The sequence below is a fragment of the Bicyclus anynana genome, chromosome 9 (assembly GCF_947172395.1).
Source record: "Bicyclus anynana chromosome 9, ilBicAnyn1.1, whole genome shotgun sequence".
Classification (NCBI taxonomy): Eukaryota; Metazoa; Arthropoda; class Insecta; order Lepidoptera; family Nymphalidae; genus Bicyclus; species Bicyclus anynana.
In genome coordinates this window covers 11013516-11034698 of record NC_069091.1, presented here as the reverse complement: position 1 = coordinate 11034698, position 21183 = coordinate 11013516, and the positions used below count along the sequence as shown (strand labels likewise).

At 35.1% G+C, this 21183-nt stretch overlaps 2 protein-coding genes across 3 annotated transcripts; one reads left to right on the top strand and one right to left on the bottom strand.

Moving 5' to 3' along the window:
- The first annotated feature begins 1866 nt into the window (after positions 1-1866).
- LOC112043892 (uncharacterized) lies at positions 1867-9118 on the top strand. Its single transcript, XM_024079554.2, has 3 exons — positions 1867-2027; positions 2139-2395; positions 2889-9118. Exons 2-3 carry the CDS (start codon positions 2176-2178, stop codon positions 4157-4159), a joined length of 1491 nt encoding a protein of 496 aa, XP_023935322.1. The 5' UTR covers positions 1867-2027; positions 2139-2175; the 3' UTR covers positions 4160-9118.
- Positions 9119-9575: 457 nt separating this feature from the next.
- On the bottom strand, positions 9576-20998 carry LOC112043902 (sodium channel subunit beta-2). Of its 2 annotated transcripts, XM_024079565.2 has the most exons (7): positions 20628-20997; positions 16762-16983; positions 15333-15455; positions 13824-13956; positions 12360-12541; positions 11092-11151; positions 9576-9698 (listed from the first exon to the last, which is right to left on the bottom strand). In XM_024079565.2, exons 1-7 carry the CDS (start codon positions 20662-20664, stop codon positions 9622-9624), a joined length of 834 nt encoding a protein of 277 aa, XP_023935333.1. In that variant the 5' UTR covers positions 20665-20997; the 3' UTR covers positions 9576-9621. The 2 variants fall into 2 exon arrangements, with proteins under 2 accessions (XP_023935333.1, XP_023935334.1); XM_024079566.2 differs by lacking the exon at positions 11092-11151 and having other exon boundaries at positions 20628-20998.
- Positions 20999-21183: the final 185 nt, after the last annotated feature.

Sequence of the window (21183 nt, the reverse complement as noted above, 5' to 3'; positions counted from 1 at the left end):
AGGTAATAAATAATACATACAAGATACGCGCGAAAAACAAACAACAAATAAACAATAATTAACAACAACAACGAAACGAGAACAAAACGAAATAATAAAAATTACAAAGGAAGAAAATACGCCCAACAGTCTGGATTTAGTTAACGAATACTGTGAGGTAGGAGTATTAGTCACAGACAACAGATAAAGTAGTGTTTTGTGCTGTGAAGTGTGTGTGTGTGAAATGTCAAATCTTCTTTCACTTAATAACACAAAATCAAAAAATTAATCATAGTATAGGGTATTTCTGCAATAAATGAAAGGTAAAATTCACATTAAAATAAAAGAAAACATCTTCTTTTGATATGAAAATACGACATTTATAAAAATTATTAAAGTTATTATTTAATTTTATAAATGCACATTTAATACCCATAAAACTCAATATCTTTATTTTTCATAATGGTTTGTGACTCATGTCTGCTTGGGTTCTTTTTATGTCGTTTGTATTGTTTTTGTGCAAACTCTATATATTTAACATAGAGGAATTAGAAATGGAAATGCATCGCACCCAAATGCAGCAACAAAATTGTCTGTCGTTTTTTGAAAGGGACGAGGTAAACTCAGTCATTGAAAATATTTAACAAGAATAAATAATAAAATATTTAACAAGAATAATATAATCTGTACACAGAACGTTAAATTAATGCATTGATGTTTTGTTCGTTCGTTCGTTAGAAGAATAGAATCGATTTTTCTTTTAGATATTGTTTTTATTACAAATTTATTATAAATTATAATTATGTTTTTGACAACCTCCGTGGCGCACTGGTACGCGCGGTGGATTTACAAGACGGAGGACCTAGGTTCGATCCCCGGCTGGGCCGATTGAGAATTTCTTAATTGTGCCAGGTCTGGCTGGTTACCACCCTACCTACAAAACGTATCGCTAAGCGATTTAGCGTTCCGGTATGATGTCGTGTAGAAATCATACCGTCCATCTTAGATTGCATCATCACTTACCATCAGGTGAGACTGAAATCAAGGGCTAACATGTAAAGAATAACAAAAATAAAATAGAAATATTTTCAAATTGAACGTCACGTCATCTTTTACTGAATTAGAAGTTGTTGGCCGTTTTTTATGCCATTGAACTACTTACTACACAAACCGGAATATTTAGGGAGTTTTTTAGACGACGAAAACGATTACAACAATGAAACATCGATACAATCGAACAATCTAACGCGTTTGTTAGTTTTTTTACACGCGTTAGCCGCTCAACTATCCCAGTCGATGTTACAAACACTTCTAAATGCCCCGCTCTATATAGATAGATCGTTGATTCTTTGACAGAGAGGTAACGTCTTGCGAGGTAGGTCCTTCTATTATTGGTCCGAGATAATTAATTTATTGTTTGTGAATCCGGGCTCAAAAGGGTTAGAACCCAGAGCCGTAAAGCTTATTATTAAAAATACAATGTATGTGAATCGAAACGAAAAGTGTCGCCCTAAAAGAACCTTTTTGAGAAGTGATATGGTTGTGTAAAAAGCCTAAAGTTGTGGACTATAGAGATTAGCGCGTTCAATCAAACAAACTCTTCAGCTTTATAATATTAGTATAGATTATGAAAGCAGTATATTGTCTAGAATTCTCACTATCATTCTAAATTTAAGGTTTAATGTAAGCTCAAATTATCTCAAACATGTACCGACTCTTAAATCTATGGTCTCAATTGTACCGAATCGTAAATCTATGATTAATACACACTACTTTTTTTAAATTTCCCGCTATAAAACGCCACAGACAATAGTTTAAAAGGCACCAGCGCTGATGGCGCTTTCTTTCACCGGCCAATTCAAAACAAAAGTGACAAGTGTCGAATTTGTCATTTGTGGTGATTTGTCTATGGTCTTTATTTATTACCAAAATTACAAATTCTTATATTTTTTGTTTACAATTTTTAAAGAAATTTCAACGTACGACGATGAGTTAGAATGATAAAACTGAAGAACAATGATAGTATTTCGACGAGAAACAATATAAACGTGTGTATATTAAATTTCTTTGTGAATTATCTATTGTGGACACTACAATTTTAAATCCGTTTATTTAATACTTTCCATCTTTAATATATAATGAAAAAAACAATTTTTCAGATCTCTTTCGTAGGTCTACTTCTTCTAAACCTTCGCGATGGGCTGTTTTCAAAGTAAAAAAGAATCTTCTGACTTACACCCTAACGTATTTCGTGTTGTTAACATCGACGAAAATGGTGGAGATCTTTGTACAGGGCAGCTGGAAATAACTGAAACAGATATAGTTTTGTATCGAGAGGGGAGAGAATCTACTGTTTGGCCACTGCATTCTCTCAGGCGATATGGATTTGAAGGAGAGATATTTAGTTTTGAGTCAGGTAAAGAAACTAAACTTCATAAAAATTAAGCACATTGTATGCCAAAAAATGCCAAAGTATAACGTTTTGAGTACTAAAATAAACATACACTGATCAGAATAGTTTGACTTAGTTAAAAATGGAGCCTTCCTGGTAGCTATTTATACACAAACCTTATAATTTAGAACCAACATTGATATACATTTTCATGTTCTGTTAATACCATACATTTAAATCATGACCTATATGTAAATTTTGTTACAATCCATCATCTTTATGTTGTACTAGCTAATGCCTCGCTGCTTCGTCTGCATATTTCTCGTTCCAGTGAAAATTTGAATATAATAATTGCAACACTCACAAGAATTCTTAAAATTGGTCCAGTACATCTAGAGATTACCCCAAACATTACCACAAACTTTACCTTTTTATAATATTAGTATAGATATAGATAATTTATGTTCGCTTACTACTGCTGCTCTTAATAGGCTTTTTATTATATTTATCTTTACAGGTAGAAGATGTGAAACAGGAGAAGGTATATATGCATTTAGATGTCGTAGAGCATCAATATTGTTCCAAGCACTACAACAACAGATTCAATTGAGAAATGTTGTGCACGATTCAGTGCAATACCCTGTGTCCAGGCTCTCTCCCTCGCCGCAGGGCAGACAAACATTGCAGGCTAGCGTTATTCACCGTTCCTCTATAGACAACGGTCAATCAGATAGTTTAGGTCAAAACTTTAACAACAACCACACAAATGCTGCTATGCCAGGAATTCCACCAACATTACCGACAATAGCTCAGTCACCTCGCTCGCCATCAAGTGCTGATATTTTGGAAGTCATGCCTTTATATCCCAGACCCCAAGCCAGCAGTAACCATGTCACCAATGTTTACCAAATTAGAGATTTTAAACGTGAACATAATAATAACCAATCAGAAATGGTGGCTGACCACAGACATGTGTACTCCAATGACTTCAACAGAGATCTAGCTATCCTTCGAAACACATTGAGACAGGAGACAGCATTGAATACTATAAGAGACATTGAAGACGAAACAAATTTTCTTGAAAATAGGTATGTAGATGAAAAACCAAAAAGTGATTCTGATAAAAATCTTTTATCTCCCACAATGAGTACATCTAGTGAGCATTATGCACAATTGAGTTTAGAACAACAGGAGCCTGCTAGACTATATGTCAATGTACCACCGAATGACAATACTGCTCATGAAACAAGTAAAAGTGAACCTGCCCCTACCACTCCACTTACACCCAAACAAGTAGAGTACTGCAATCTGACAGTTGGGACAAAAATTGAAATAAACACTTACGCTAACTTGATGCTTGGCGATATACCTGACAGTGTACAAAACAGTAACCAAATTATGAATATTTCTGACCGCAGTCAGAAGTTTTCTGAATCAGATACTTTTGCATCAATGTCGCCAGTTGAAGACCTCAACTATGCTATTCTTGACATGGATACAAATAAGGATAGCATAAGAGATGTAGATGGTGTAAAAAGTGATAGTGCAACGCAGTCTCGTGGCAGAATGGTCTCCCAGAGCAGCATAGACAGAAACGCAGCTACCAACACAACCAATCCTGCCCCCAGTGCTAGCATTGGCTATACAACCATTGATTTTGAAAAAACTGTAGCATTAACATCTGTGGCAGCGGGGGCAGAACTCAGCCACTTGGATGGTATGAGGAACTCTTTCAGCATCATGTGCGGTAGTCCAGATTCTGCAGATCAGAGTCGTGACAAAAACTGATATTCAATATTCCAAATGCTCAGAAGTAGCAGAAATAACTAGAACTTTTAAAAGTGGTAATATTAAAGACAGTGTTATTTAGAGACAACTTTGTTTATAAAATATATACCAAAATAATGAACATGATAAAAGCCAAAGTAGAATGTTTATCTAAACCAAAGTGATTAATGCTAGTACAACATTAATTATTATTATTACTATTAATAATTGATACAATCATTTGTATACACAAGAAATAACAAAACTTTGATTGGTCTACTACAGTCTAAAATCATAGACTCGGGGAATATAGAAGGTGTGTGATTGTGAAAAGCTCAATTATTGTTATTTAAAATGCATATCTTTAAATATGTGAAACAATCTGTGCGCTCTGTTTATAATTATATTCACTTTTAATTGTTAAACATCTGTGTAATTCAGTGTTTTTTAAAGAAGGAATTTGTTCCTGAATTCTGAATGAAATGAATATTGCTTTTTTTGTGGTAATAACACCACAACCAATGATAATGAGCGCACACATGCACAATTTTGTCTTTAATTCCATTATATATTTATGTATATATAGTTTTTACACTTCCTGAACACACAACTTGACATTGTAGGCGATATTTAGGTATTATTTGTTTAAATAACGTTCGTTGTTGACCACAACTAACATTGAGTTGACTATAAATTTCCTCTTTTGAGTGCCTCATTTTTCATGTGTTAGTAACACATCTAGTATTTAATATTAATATAATTGACCACAACACTACCAGTTGCAGTTATAAAGCTGTTCTCAAGGATTTTGTAAATAACTTGTAAACTTTTTTATGTTGATTCTATTTTCTCTTCTTATATTGTCCATTGAGAACTTTAAGTAATTAAATTCTTTGTACAGACTATTCTAAACATATTTAGCTTTGATCTATAAATTTAAAGTTTCATAATTCCCTGTAGCAAATAAGTAAGAAACAAAAGTTTAGAAATTATTGTACCTGTAAATAAATGTGAGTAGTAAATTAAGGATTTTTTTAATATTATGTATGTAGAATGTATGACAGACATCATCGAAATTGATACTTCAGCTATGTATTATTCCATCCAAAGGTCTTATTATGTATAAATGTTTTTAGATTGACGTTGACAGTTGATTTTAGGTGCTTTTTTACTATTATACATAAAGCATATAATGTACATAACTATGTATGATAAATCCTCCCAAATAATCTATAGATGTCTGAAGGTACTACTGATATTTATTTTTAAAGTTATAAATAGGTAATTTAATGTAAAATTATATTAATTGTGTAAAAGCCAAAGGCATTATTATTAAGATTGATATAGGTCTATGTGTTGGCTTAATTATTATTATTGAATAATAACTAAATGAAAATTTATATAACCGACGTTAAAAAAGGAGAAGTTTCTCAATTCGACGCGTATGGTACGCTAATGGTGTATTACGCCGTTTTTGAAAGAATTTTATGACTAACTAATTATTCTACACATTATACTAGACATACAGTATGTATTATACTACTATTTCCTAGTAGTCTGAGACGGGTATGATGTCAGGTTGCGCGACTTGCTTCCGTGTAGAGTGGGGAGTTAGAGAGGGATACCGATCGATTGCCGGGAACACCTATCTATACAAGGCGCTCGTCGTGCGGTCGGCTTTAGTATGCTCGTAGCGTTCGAGCCGTCCACATTTCTTGTTGTGTATTTTTTTATGGGTTCATTGGGATAGGCGGGGAGAGTGCCTTGAGTGGAAAAGGGGAGTATTTGTTAACAGTCAAAGAATCCTTTAACCCTGCACAGAACATTCACAAGTCCGTGACTCCACTCAAGGTCATTCTCTTCCATTCCAGGGTCTTATTTTGGTTACATTTTGGTTTGATTTGTTATTTAACTTGTCCTGACAAATATTGTGAAACATAACCTTTGTTCGACATTGGTTTACTTATTTTTGTAATTCACTCCTGAGTCTGCTAAAAGTATATTACTGTATATTACTTTATAATATTAGAATAGATTTGTATTAAATACATAATTGATGTATTTTAAATTAGTTGTCATAATAATATGGTATAATATACCTAGCTATGAATGTAAAGCCTAATTATATAATTTCTGAAGCAGTTTTGTCTAAAGCCAGAGCATTATATTGCTTTAATAAAGTTCCTAATTTATCTATAATATTTGTTTGCCAGTTAAGCTTAGTAGGCAGCTATCTAAAAGTGAACAGGCCATTTCATGGAAAAATCATACGTACCTATATATTTATATGGCATACATAGTTTTATATATGTACAATGATAAATATTTTTTGGTAAATATTTAAAGATTGGCATGTCAATAACTAATTATTTATTAAATGTTATGTACCTACTCGTATGTTAAATTAAGACATTCATAAAATTTTCATTTATGTATTATGGGTTGAGTTGAAAGGAAGAGTTGGTTTTGCTTATATGATAGTTATTTGCACTACCTACAGATTGGAAAATCTATTCAGATCGTGGAGAGACGAACATCTTAGCATTCTATGGATTCACCGTGCAGGTGCCGGTCCATCGCGTGGTAGAGAGAAAAAGTCCGAGCTGAGTCCTGGACTTGTGACTACAGGGTGTAGGGTTAAGGAATTCCTTGACGATCGATTAACGCTCCCCGTTCTCTGCTCGTGTCGTTCCCCTGCCTAGCCAAATTTGATATGATTCTATTAGAGCAGCAGCTTTGGATACCCGTTCTAATATAGAACTTGTTGCAGTTCTAGAGAGGCCAAGGTCTTTAAGTAAGTTATAGAGATTTTGCTAGTAATTCTCTCGCACCTGTACTGCTACGGCGTACAGACCAACTACATAGCCATTTTTAGTTAGTTCATTTGTTAGGTCTTAATATTTATTCACTTTTATACTGTGGTCCTTCTGAATGTTAGTCTCCCACGGCACAGTAAGCTCAACAAGTACTAGTTCGTTTGGAAAAAATAAAAATGTCTGGTCTAGATCTTGAAATAGCAACATCCTCTGGGATTTTATAATGATTTTCATACGTATCCATTCAGTTCAATCAGGTGCAGAATCTAGAATTGAATAGGGTTTAGGTACTAGAGGAATTCTATTTACATTATATGTATGTAAAATGTAATAGGTACATAATTATGTAAATTATAGAAGTATTGAATTAAGGATTTAAAGATGATTTTGTTAATAGCGGTATCTAATTTATAGTTTATTTTTTAAATTATAAACCTATAGAGAAGGAGATCTTCTATTTTCGGAAGACGGTTTGGCTTGTAAGGTGTACAGACAGGCATCTGCGAAGCAGGAACTTATCATCTGATAATAATGTACACTAAGTTAAATAATAATAATAATTTAACAACTCATTTTCGCTGTGCTGTCCCTTTAGGTTATACACACAAAAACGTATGTGATGTTAACTTTACTACTACAATTCGTTTCACGTAGGATGGCAAGGGTGACAGTTTGTTTCACTCTTGAAAGTTTGTCGCGATTCACGATAGCAGAACGTATTATGAACCGTATGAGGCGACTGTCAGCGTACCCATGCTATCTGAAAAACACTTTAGTACTCCTATATTTACCTACCTAGGTACCTATATTTACTTGAATGACCACATCACCCTTTGCAATTTTGACATGTCACGAGTATATCGCACTATAAGGCTTGGCAAATTCGTCCGTAACACTCCTGATGGTTCGCGCGGGCCGGGAGGGGTTAGCGTTGCCCCGCGCGCACGTCTTCATCGCGCAGTCATTCTCTCTGCCCCGCGCAGTCCTTCCCCCCCTGTCGCCCGCATATTATGGAAGTGTCATCAACGGACTTGCCAAGCTATAATCTGTATATTTTCGCACTTTTATTTTAGACTTTCCGACTCCATCATCAGACTGACTCCATATTATTTTGTAATGAATGACATGACATCATTATGGCTATGTTTCGGAGACTATATGTCCAGGAAGCTTTAAAATACCAAAGATAATATACTAGCCATTTAAAAACATTAGTGTTATTTTTTACAATAAAATGCCATAATGTTTATTTTTAATTTAGGATTAAATGCATGCCAATAATGCATTAAGAAAAACTAAGGGCCGACTGATGCTTAGGGCCCGATTATCCATTAAGCAATGCGGCAACTGTTAGGCCTAGTTCGGACTACTTTAGTATTTTAGTCGAGTACAAACGATTTTTGGCTGGTAAATACAAAAATTGTTCCGTTATTCCTTTACTCATGTATCCTATAATAAAAAATAACTGAAAGGCCCCTAGACATGGTTAATCCGGCCCTGTCCTGCCGATCGTATCACGCGTATTCAAATGCCATCTTTTATATTAGAAAGCATCAATCTGATGGCTATAATTTATTGAATTAAGAAGCCATATTTTTGCTTGCAAAGTTCTTGCGTAATGTTGTTTTTTTACAAAGACACTAGTTGTATTTTAAGATTAATATTATTTTTTGCTGATTATCGTCATCAGTCTACGTTTAGCCATGTTATTGCATTGGATAAACGTACGTAACAAGTCAATCCATGCATTTAACATTAAGTTATGTCAATCCAAGAAATAATTTAAGTGACAATCTTATGCATAGTTAAAATGTAGTAAATTATGGTGCAACAAAACGGCAGCATAAGGTAGGTTTTTATTAATTTTATTATATATTTTGGGCAGAAAACATTTTTACAATAATAAAAAATAGTAAATCGTATTAAGCGTAGGCCACACTAGTGCGTATGTATGTCTATCACATCAGTGTGACCTCCGTTTAATTTCCTTATTATAAGATGTGTTATGCAGCAAAATATTGTTTTGATATTTTATTGTCTTCCAAAAATAAATATAATTTTGAATCCTTTTGGTTCTTAAGCGATAATAAGAATATTGTATTTAAAATGTGTTATACATAATGGTAACATTAAATAAACTTACATAAGCTATTTATTTTATGTATTGAGTCGTTTTATTTATCTCTATTGTTTTATCGAACACTAGCCGATGCCCGCAACTTCGTCCGCGTTAAACTCGATGTAAATTTTCAACTAACCATATCCTACTCTTACCCTACCCCTACTCTACGCCTACCCTACCCCTACCCTTCCCTACTCCTAACATGTGTGCCCAATTCGTACTAGGTACTATGGGTAGGTAAAGTAGTTTTTCTACTATAATGATATTTCATTTCATTATTAAGATTTCAGGTAAGCAGGTATTCCAAAAATAATTAAGTACCTACCTATAATTACTTTTGAATAGGGCCACGACAGTGTAATCGATGGTTACTTGAGAGGGACCCTGCCTTAAAAAGCCATATTAGGTACATAATTTAATTTATTAACAATTAATAACGTTTGTCCCTCTCAAGAATAATCAGGACTGACGGAAAAGGATATTTAAAAAAAGTATAGAATATTTAATAAAATAAATTTATTTATATTAGTATCACATACAATGGTTTACTTTTTTATATAGAAAATATTACACAAAATTGCTAAGATGACTAGAAGTAGACTGGAGCTCGTCCCGTTGGCCCCTGAAATACAAACAATAAGAAATTAAGAGACATATACTAACATCATTAATTTTTTCACTACCATGCAAATAGGCATTGCCATTATATTGTATTATTACCTACGGCAATGTCTATTTGCATGATAGTGTATATACCAAGCCTATTAAAAAGCCTAGTAGCCTAGCCTAAAAAAACGAGACGTAGGTAATCCTAAAAGTTTTACTGGAGTTGCTAACTTACCAATTTACAAGGCTCCCGGAAAACTATCCAGGTAAATCCACCAGATGACTGTACTACCTTTATTGCTGGAACCACACGTCTGCCAAACATTAACCAAAAAAAAGGCCGATAGTGTGGCTCCGGCATAAGGTACTGGATACCAATCTGTGAGATTTATTCGTCACCAAACTATGTGGTTTGTCTATGACTTTCATGTTCTTTTTAAAGAATGTTTGTCCTTCCATTTCCCCCCTATTTAAGTTAAAATATCCACAAATCTATTGGACAATAGTTAAATCTTATTTTATGGAAAGAGAAATGCCTTTAATGTTATTAAGCATAGCACTCTCGCAAAGCACTTTTATTGAAAATCGGAAAACAACAAAAAAATCCAAATTATCTTTGATGTTTCCGTTAATGGACTATCTACTTAAAACATTAGATACTTAATTAGATATAGTTGGGCGCAATCTTAATGATGTTTCGGAAATTAGCTGCCGATGTTACTATGCGCTGGTCGGTAAACGGGTAAATACGGAATAAGGAAGGGGCGCGCGGGGTGATGCCCTGTCGCCACGCCCCTACGCGTTTCCGTTTATATTTAAAATCTTGTATTATAAAGAAGTAAAATCATCATAAAGTTTTCATGCTATTATACTAAAATGAAGGCGATATCTATACTACACATAGAAAGCGATAAAAAGCGTATAATAATTATTATCTCTTTGTTTACCTATTTTAAGGTACCTACCTACATAACATCTATTTTTATATTATCAATCAAATCAAAACAGGTACAGGTACTCTACTTTTGAGAGTTGATGGGAAATAATAGATGTGGGTAAAATTAAAAAAATCGGATTATGATTTGAATACAGAATTAAAACTTTTAAAAATTAGTGATTCAGTGAGAAGGTATTGGCTAATACACTGTTAATAATAAACAATTAATGAATAAGAAATTAAAATGCTCACAGAAAAATAATACTCAGATACAAAAAGATATGTGTTGAGATGCCAGGTAAAAATAATTTCAATATACGATTAGGTAGGTATACCTATATAGCTACCTACTATAATGTAGGTCTGTGAGTTTGGTACATAATAACTACGAAAGTAGAAATATATATACATACTTTAATGAAATTAAAGGTAGGGGTCGAAACTGGAAAGCTACTAGGGGTTGTAGACTTACTATTGCCGGGGGTGGCTTCGGTAGTGGTTGCGTCTTCGAAGTCCTCCGTGGTGGACAGCGCTGCGCCGACAACCGCACGTTAGTACAGACAACACGAGCAAAAATATACCTAATAGCTTGTGCAATAAGAGCGATTCTACCGAGTGGTGCTGGCGATTTTGCTGACGTCGCATGAATTTTGTTTATGGCTGTTATGGTTTTTGTAGTTGGTACTTAGATCTTTTTTGTTTTTATTATCTATCTAGTAATATATGAAATTCTATATCATTAAACTGTGGTCATACATTAAATATTTACTAGTATAAACATGCATTTCACAAAAATATAACCCGTTATATTTTTAATCGTATCATGTTTGATGATCACTTTTAAAAATATAATGTTCTCTGATTCTGTTTAATGCGCGTCTTTGGATTGAAAACATTGACCTGTAATAAAAGGACTCACAATCGTGTAGATTCACTTAGAAACTGGCTAATTTTGCTTTGACAATTTTAGAATTATTGGTAAATAATTATACCCAAAGGCCTTTAAAATCCCAAATTCAGAGCAAATTCAACCTTAAGAATTGAGTTTAAAGTCGAATTTGCAAATGCGGCTACTTGAATTGAGTGCCAAGAAGTAGTGTTTGGCAATCATTGACCAAAAAACGTCTCCAGTTTTTTGGTCGGTGATAGTGCATCCACTTTTTAATAGGAGATCGATGGAGATACCACGTGAATACACCATCAACATTAAACAACATTTTCCATAAACAAGACTCATGTCGATCGTCAAATTCAGTGGACAGTGGCAACTGGCACATCACAGCTTACTTGCGTGTTACTGAACAATATGAACAGAATGCTGTTATTTTTAGCGTAAGCAACAATCTTAATTAAACTAAATAGAAAAAAATATGAAACCTGTCTACTTATAGAATAAGAATTAATTTTTTACATAGTTTAGAATAACTTTTTACATAGTTTAGAATAACTACGAGCGTAGTTATTCTTTTAATTATTTTGAATGAAATAATCTTCTGAATAATCGCCCAGAATAGATTAACTATATTGTTATGGTAGGAATATATAGATCCGCATTGTACGTATTGGACGCACCGCATCCAAAGGTTTTTTAATTCAAATCGTGAACGTAGGTAATTGTATGACTTACTATACAAAGAATACCAAAATCCATTAGACACGATGCCTCTGATATGTACGTACGTTACAGTTACAGTTATGTGTACTCGCCTAAAGCACTTTATACATAAAAATTACACATACCCGTGGAACCGACATTATAAGTTTCTGTAACTTTGTACGGCTCGTGCGTGGTGTTCCAGAACAGCTCGCAGGCGATCTCCGCGCCGTCCGCGCGCTCTCTGCTCAGCGTCACGGTATTGGTCGCGTTGAACGTGTTGTTGTCTTGCTCTAACACTAGCGTGTCGTTGGTGATTACAACCTCCCTGAAGATGACAACATACACAACATAAAGTATAGCGGACGATTCGCAGTGTGAAATACCGCTGTAAAACTAGCCTATGACACTCACACATAGTGGATTTCTATTGCTGAAATAATGTTATAAAAATCGGTTCAGTAGACCCAGAGATTACCCCTACAAACTTTAGGCAGCTCTTTATAATATTAGTATAGTCTAGATTTGATTACTAGAATGGGAACTCCGGAAAGCTCATTGTCAACCATCCTTCCCCTTCTCCCTTCCCTGGGATAGGTCCACTGACGACATTAGCCGTGTCGCAGGGAGCCTTGCTTGGAAGTCCCTACGAAAAACCCAAGTATAGTGGACGAACAGACAGATAAATGGATATACCGAAATTTAAAAAAAAATATTATTAAATCGATTTTGTACTCTTCTACTACTCTACTACTCTTAATAGATAGAACATTTAAAAGTTGTCTTAATTACCTCACGAGGTTCTGGTTTCGAATCTTATATCAGATTTTGAAATATTGAGCTTATCATTCTTCCAAGTTTTCAGCCCGGAGTTGGGAGGTTGGTTTCGTTACGCCTCGGAGAGCATTTCAATCCCAACCCCGACAACAACCATTGACATCTAACAATGATCGATACTGAGTCAATCATTACTAAGCCTACATATCCTCTTTCCTATAAGAAGGGAGACATGGCTACAGAGCCAGGTCTCTGTGTTATATAGCTTGGCAACTTCGTTCGTAACACTCCCGATGCCGGAGCTTGTATAGCGATGAATGAAAAACCCACAACTGACGCACCTCACTTCCCCGCACGCACGATACCCGCGCAGTCTTTTCCCTCGTCGCCCGCATATCATGAAAGTGTCAGAACTTGCCAGACTATAGTAATAAACGTTCAAAATAAGCTTAAAAGCTTACTTAATTAAAAGGCTGGTAATTATGATGAGCCGTGATAGCCCAGTGTATATGACCTCTGCCTCCGATTCCGGAGGGTGTGGGTTCGAATCCGGTCCGGGGCATGCACCTCCAACTTTTCAGTTGTGTGCATTTTAAGAAATTAAATATCATGTGTCTCAATCGGTGAAGGAAAACATCGTGAGGAAACCTGCATACCAGATAATTATCTTAATTCTCTGCCTGTGTGAAGTCTGCCAATCCGCATTGGGCCAGCGTGGTAGACTATTGGCCTACCTCTCTCATTCTGAGAGGAGATTCGAGCTCAGCAGTGAGCCGAATATCGGTTGATGACGACGAATGATGATGATAGTTAAGTAAACAACGACTACGTACTCATTAACAGATATGACGAGGACCGGGAAGGGCGCCACATCCGTCGCCTCGCAGGTGACGAGCACGTCTTTATCATCATCCTCGTCAGGCCCGTCCTCCACCTCGGTGACGTTGAGCCACAGCTCGCCCTTTGCTAGCCGGAGTAAATTATACTGTTAGTCATACTCATACAAATCCATATTATGTTTTGATCAATTATTTTTTTGGTTACTTTTTAAATAAAATTCAATATTTGTGTACGACTTAGTTTTCGTCAAGTCGTTTTTTTAAAAAAAGAATATTTGCCGTATCTTTTTATAATATGACCAATATTCTCATTCACCTCCAACTAGTCGGTAAAGACTGTGCTAGGAGTGGCTACGACAATAGACCAACGGGGCGGGGATCGTACTAACACCCCTCGCTGATGAGTCTAACCGCTCTTACCGTTGTGCTATTGAGGCTTTAATCTGTAGGTATCTACTTATAATTAAACATTAACAGACCCAATTTTGCTTATTGAAGAATTGTATTTTAAAATGATTTTTTTTAATAATAATTGACCATCTGCTTGGTCCAAGCAGATGATTTAGGTAGTAAGTGGAAAACTATCACCTATCTTTGCTAACAGAGCAACAGTTTGAAGGGGAATAAAAGGAAAAAGTCCTATAAAGTGCCGCCTGTCAATCAAATCAACCTGAGGCGTAAGTGTGAGTTCTCATGTGCCTCTAGTTACTCCGTAAACTATGACATCTAAACCATAACACAGCAGTGCTGCGTCAAATAATAATCATAGTAATGTACTTCCCTGGTTGAACTTTATCGCAAAAAGCTCTACTAAATAGAGTGCAATGGGGTTAAATAGGTAAACTTTACACCAATTTTCTTGAAGAAGAAGTCCCAGGCGTCCGCTACTCTCAACTAATATTATAAATATTTAAGATTTTTTTTTTTTTCGTTTGTTTGTTAATGTTGGGCGGTGAAAGGGAGGGATAGTAAACGAATGCATGTGAACGAAATGCGTATGTTGAGATGGATGTGTGGTGTAACAAGAACAGATAAAATAAGGAATGAGTATATAAGAGGAAGTCTGAAGGTGGTGCCAGTGACAGAAAAATTGAGGAGTAGAAGGTTAGCTTGGTATGGACATGTAATGCGTAGGAAGTCATATTACTAGAAAAATGTTGAATGTGCAAATGGAAGGACATAAGAGGAGAGGAAGGCCAAAGAAGAGATGGTTGGATTGTGTGAAAGAGGACGTGTGTAAAAGGAGTGGATGATGAGTTGACGAGTAATAGAGACGAATGGAAAATATTGACATATTTTTCCGACCCCACTTAAGTGGGATAAGGGTAAGGAGATGATGATGTTTGTTACGAATAGTTTCCAATCTTAATAAATTCTTTCAACAATGGAAAGTTCAATTATCAGTGAGTAACATAGGCTATATTATTTATACCCGCGTTCCCATGGGAATGGGAACTATGCAGGTAAAACTGCAGGGAGGCTGGTATTGTTCACAGAACTTACAGAACACGATGAGATCGTCACGCTGCCGCTTTTCATCTTCTAGTGCTGACACTTCACATTCATAGGTCCCCGAACTCTCTGGTGTTACATTTTGAAGTAGGATGTCATCACTCCCCTTTATCTCTGAAACAATTCTTTACTATAATTATAGAAATCATAACATCATAATCATAAATATGCTCAATTTTGTAGGCGTCGTAAATACTTGGCCATATCTTCGTACACGGCGTGAATACATTGTAAAGTCGAAAATGCGTATTTTTCAGGGCAGCCATTTTTACGTTCTACATTTATTGGTTAAATGTATTTTATATAAATATACATGCAAATTAATATTTTCATGAACTGAATCTTGTTTTCTTTAAGTTATATTTTCAGGTAATGTAAGAAGTAATATTCATAATTATAATAGTCTTTCTATATCTATAGACATTATAAAATGCGAGTAGACTCGCACACGAAGAGTTCTGTACCATTATTATAAAAAACGGCAAAAAAATGTGTGCTGTATGGGTGCCCACTAAAATATTTATTTTATTCTGTTTTTTAGTTCTTATGACTATATATTTGCGGCGCTTGCCTTTGAGACTGGCCTATAGCTCATGGTCATATGGATACCGAACAATTTTTCGATGACTCTAGAGCTGGCGCTTATTTGGTCCAAAGCACTTTGCCAGCGTATTGGGTACCTTGCCCACGGGTGAACCATTAAATGGTGTGACGTGGTGATGGTGTGGTGGCAGCAACAGTGATTGTACCATTATTTAGTGGTAGAGGAAACACCGCGAGCATGTCCCAGGACTTGTGACCTTGAGAGTAGGTTTAAAGGATCCTTTCAGAATGCATTAACACTCACCGTCCCTGTCCGACATGTTATCCATGCCCACACTAAACAATTTATGATAAACAATAATTACAACACAAAACATTATTGCACAAAATTACTAACGACTGGCAGCGTGACAGTATCAACGCTACCTAACAAACAACTGAGGTTAAGTCATCAAATAGTCAAATACCCTCTTACTTATACCAACACTGATACCTCCCCTCTACTATAAAATAAATAATGAATGTTAATACCACTTGTACTAGAGGAACTTGTAACAATGGTGTCTATTTCTTGTAAGTATTTTATTAATTATAAATTTTATATACTGTTCTAATAATAATGTAATTCTAATTTAATTATTAATATTTAAGTACCTACTAATAGTAATATTCTTTATTACCCCCATATCTTTACTTTTATTAAGATATCGTTAGATTAACCCAAGTGCTCTTACCTACTACGTATTAGAGAGGAGACGTTGAAAAAAACCAACATGACAACTGTGCGATAGAGTAAAGAAAATTTAATTGAATATAGGTACTCATTTAGATAGAAATTGAGGTCATTAAAGTCTTTAATATTAATAAAACATCTTACCAATGTCAAGTTTAATTGACTCAGGCGGATGTCCCACTATCCTTTGATAAAGCTGGATTCGTTTGTCAACAGATTCCCCTAAGGGCGTGAACCACCATTTGACTGTCAAATCATGCACGGTCTCATTCCAACTCAATTCATATCCACACTGCAATGGAGCATCTCCTCCCGATTCTATTGAATCAGGCACTGAAAACTCTGTTATCGATATTTGCCGGCTGCCTGAAAATTAAAAAAATAAACAATAAAATAAACTATACTTAGGTACCTATATACTTGTAGTAAATCAAAGACTTCCATAAAATTCCTTGCATACACAATGTACATTTTAGTTACTTGTACCTACTACAAAGTAAAAGTAAATAAAAATCAAAGTACATTTATTTCAAGTAGGCTTAGTTTACAAGCACTACTGAAACGTCAAGATTGACTATTTCTATCTAAGGCTCTACCACCGGTTCGGAAGGCAGGTTCTGCTAAGAAGAGCCAGTAAGAAATTCAACCGTTGCTCTTTTAAAAAATCATACAATATTATAATTTACGATTGTTAACATTATTACAATTTCTTATAGTTTTACTTCCTGTGTGAAGGTGGAAGCTGATCCAATGGCCTCCAAGCATCTTTATAATTAAGGAACTCATCAGTTCTGTAGAAACTAAGTAAATGTTTTTAACACATTGCTTAAACTTATACATTGGCAGGTCCATAACTATCTTGGGATCTTGCTATAGAAGAGTACACCCAACTCTACGAAAGATTTTCAAGAGCAGGCGAGTTAGGAAAAGTGGTAAGTAAACTAAAAACCAGAGGGAAATTGTTACTTTATTTTAGTTCTAGAGGAGAATGGTACGCCATGTTATGGAAAACCTAAAAGCGGAAAGCCCGTTGCCATTTGTTTAATGTTTTTAACTGGTGTAGTGTAATATATCATCATTGTTCAAATGACTATCACTTTAAAAGTATCCTATTCATCTATTTGATTTAAATCATTGTCCTCCTACGATGGCAATCACGTACTACTTCGCACAAACTGGTCATGTTGTGCAACTTGTGGACACATATGATAAACCCTCAAGATAACAACAAAATAAAGGGGAATTGGACACAAAATCTGTACTAATATTATAAAGCCGAAGAGTTTGTTCGTTTGTTTGTTTGATTGAACGCGCTAATCTCAGAAACTACTGGTCAGATTTGAAAAAATCTTTTAGTGGAGTCCATTTATCAAGGAAGGCTATAGGCTACCTATATATTATTCCCGGATTCCTACGGGAACGGGAACCACGCGGGTGAAACCGCGCGGCGTCAGCTAGTGTTCAAATAAAATCTATATTATAAAGAGGATCTCAGGATTACTAAAAGGATTTTGAAAATTCTTTTACTACTAGAAAAACCCCGTAATTTGTGATTGTCAAAGCCCCTAGACTATAGTATTTTATCCCGGTATTCCTACGGGAACAAGAACTACGCGTGAACTACGCGTGCGCTACGCTAGTCTATTCTACAATCGTGTGTAGTATTTATAATCCTATCCATAATATCCAAGTCAGTATATCGAACATTTTTGACACTTTTAAGTATGCAGAGCTGTTCCAAAGACAGGAAAATTCGGACCGTCATCATTCCCTCAGTGACGAAATGCGTTTTCAAATAAACCAGAAATCATTGGCCAAACTTTTAAATAGTGTAGTCACTAAACGAACGGGCTTGTGATGAATTTCCAGGTTAGGCACAGGTAGACTTCGAGGTTCGAAGAAATTTAAGCTACAGCGTAACGATAAGGTTACCTCATTGTCAACCCATGTTCGGCTCACTGCTGAGCTCGAGTCTCCTCTCAGAATGGAAGAGGTTAGGCCAATAGTCCACCACGCTGGCCCAATGCAGATTGACAGACCTCACGCAGAGAATTAAGAAAATTCTCTGGTTTCCTCACGATGTTTTTTTTCATTGTTTGAGACACGTGGTATTTCTTAAAATACACAAAACTGAAAAGTTGGTGGTGCATGACCCGGATCGGATTCGAACCCACACCCTCCGGAATCGGAGGCAGAGGTCATATCCTCTGGGCTATCAGGGCTCATATCTCAAGACTACCTACTTCATTGTATTTCTTTGCAAAATCGCAAGATCTTTGTCTAAAACGTTACAACACAACGTTCGATCGTTACTGTACATCAAAATTCCAAACGACTTATTTTGGTTCCTTATTCCAGTTTATTTTTTGATTATAGCTTTTTGTACTATTGGACATTGAACTTTGTTGAACGATGGTAAGACAAACATTTTTAAACGAAACACCCGGATGCTGTAAACATTTTACCACCGCATTATCAAAACATAAAGGGCAACCTCTGCTAAAAGGGCGCTATTTATAAGATTTATAGAAAATTAGGTCATATCCGAATGAATAAGCGACTATCTTAGGCAACCTTGAGTTGGTCCGGGAATGTTAAAAATACCTCCGCGGTCCGAGGCGACCTCAAGTGTGGCTACTGGCTCGCGCGCCTCGTTTATTCGAATTATTCGATAACTAGACGTGTAGTATTATTATCTAATCCAATGTAAGAGCGCTTCATTCACTAACGGCTCAATGACAACGTTCCTTCTATATCCTTTTATATCTAAATGATTTATTGATGATAATCTTTTCTTCCTACGCAGCAAAATTGCACAGAGAGACAACGCAAGATAAACTACGCTCTGTATGTTTTTATTTGTGAAATATATCTAGAATAAAACACACTGGATTTTTTTCATATGTAACAAATCTCTTGAAGACGAAATACGAGTATAATTGTGGGTTACATGTGCTACTAACAGAACTTATTATCTGTTTGACGACTCTACTGTGAAATCTTAACAAAAAAATAGTTACAGAGACATTTTCATATTAATTTAGCGTTCAATGAATACGGAGATTTGTTTGTTGTTAAATATCCGAATAAATCGAAATATAGATAAGTATCAAAGCTCATTTTTTTTTATTTTCATATCAAATTAAATTAATAAGAGTTCTAAAAAGATTCAAGCTAAACTAAACTATCTATTGGCGATTTTCAGATTTATCTTATAAATTAAGAACAGATTCAAATTCCAGCGAGTCTTGTGTTTATACAACTGCAAACTCAGCTATATACTTTACTTCAACTTCGTTGGAAAATACCCGATTTAGATAATGTATAATTTAAATTAAATAATATCAACATTAATATTGCTACAGAATTATCTATTGTGTATACCATGATTTTTTTTAACAATAGGTAGATGTTGCAAAGAATAACCGTTACGAAAATAAGCTAACAGCAAATAGGTAGGTACATATAAGTTTTATTAATTTTGGCTTTTCTATTTTTTAAAGGTAATTATAGTAATTAATTAATCAGTTTATATTATCCATTTGTTGTTTTCATCTCACATCATCGACAGAAACATAACGGCATCATTTTGTTTGCTAATTTGGAACCATCCCAAAAGCATTAATTTAACGTACGTGGAAATTGCAACATGAAAATGTTTGTCGGTCAAGTGTAGTTAATTTTTATACATTCCAATTTTGAACCGAATACCTATGTGTGTGACTAATCGGGCCATTACTCCAAAATAGCAAATATTTCAATGATCATTTATTTGTACACTACAGAGATACGTGCTTGTATAGGCGATACCAATTCAAAATCTATATACGTAGGTACGTATACATATAAGGATCTGTTTACAACAGATAATCTACGATAGGTTGATAGGTTTCAAACTCCGGGTTAATTTTCATTCTTGGGGTAAATTCCATTGTTTGTAGGTTTAAATTTAAATTGTTATGACTTATAATAGATAAGAAACATTGTAAGAATATGTAGAATTCACTTACCTGCGACGAAGAAGATGAGCAAAACAATGCCCCACATCGCTGCAAGCGGCGCGCGCGCGACTGTGGAGTGAACCGCCCGCCCCTTTGCCGCAAATTGCTTCTCAGTTACGAGATAATCTCGCTAGTTTATCCCAAACACCTTTAGGAACTCTGTTTTCTATTCCCTTTATACTTTAACAAAATAATTTCGCTACAAAACCAACTTTTATAATAATAATAATAAATTTAAAAATATAAATCACGCAGTACGCCCAGTTATTTCGATGAATCGTGATTTAGTTCGCGAGCGCGAATGTAAATTTATTTTTTAAATAGCGATTCATAGCGGCGTAGGGGACCGCCTTTCAACTGCACAAGATTCTACTGTCGGCCGAACCTTGAGATGGAGACGACAAAAATAAAATAACATCCACGTGTTTAACAAAAGTATTGATTTATTGTAATAATATATTTTTGGGCTCTGTATATATGTACAGATAATTATACAATATTTTGATATCCTAATATGAATGATAAATAATTAATTATTAAACTAAACTATTAAGTGCAATATTAT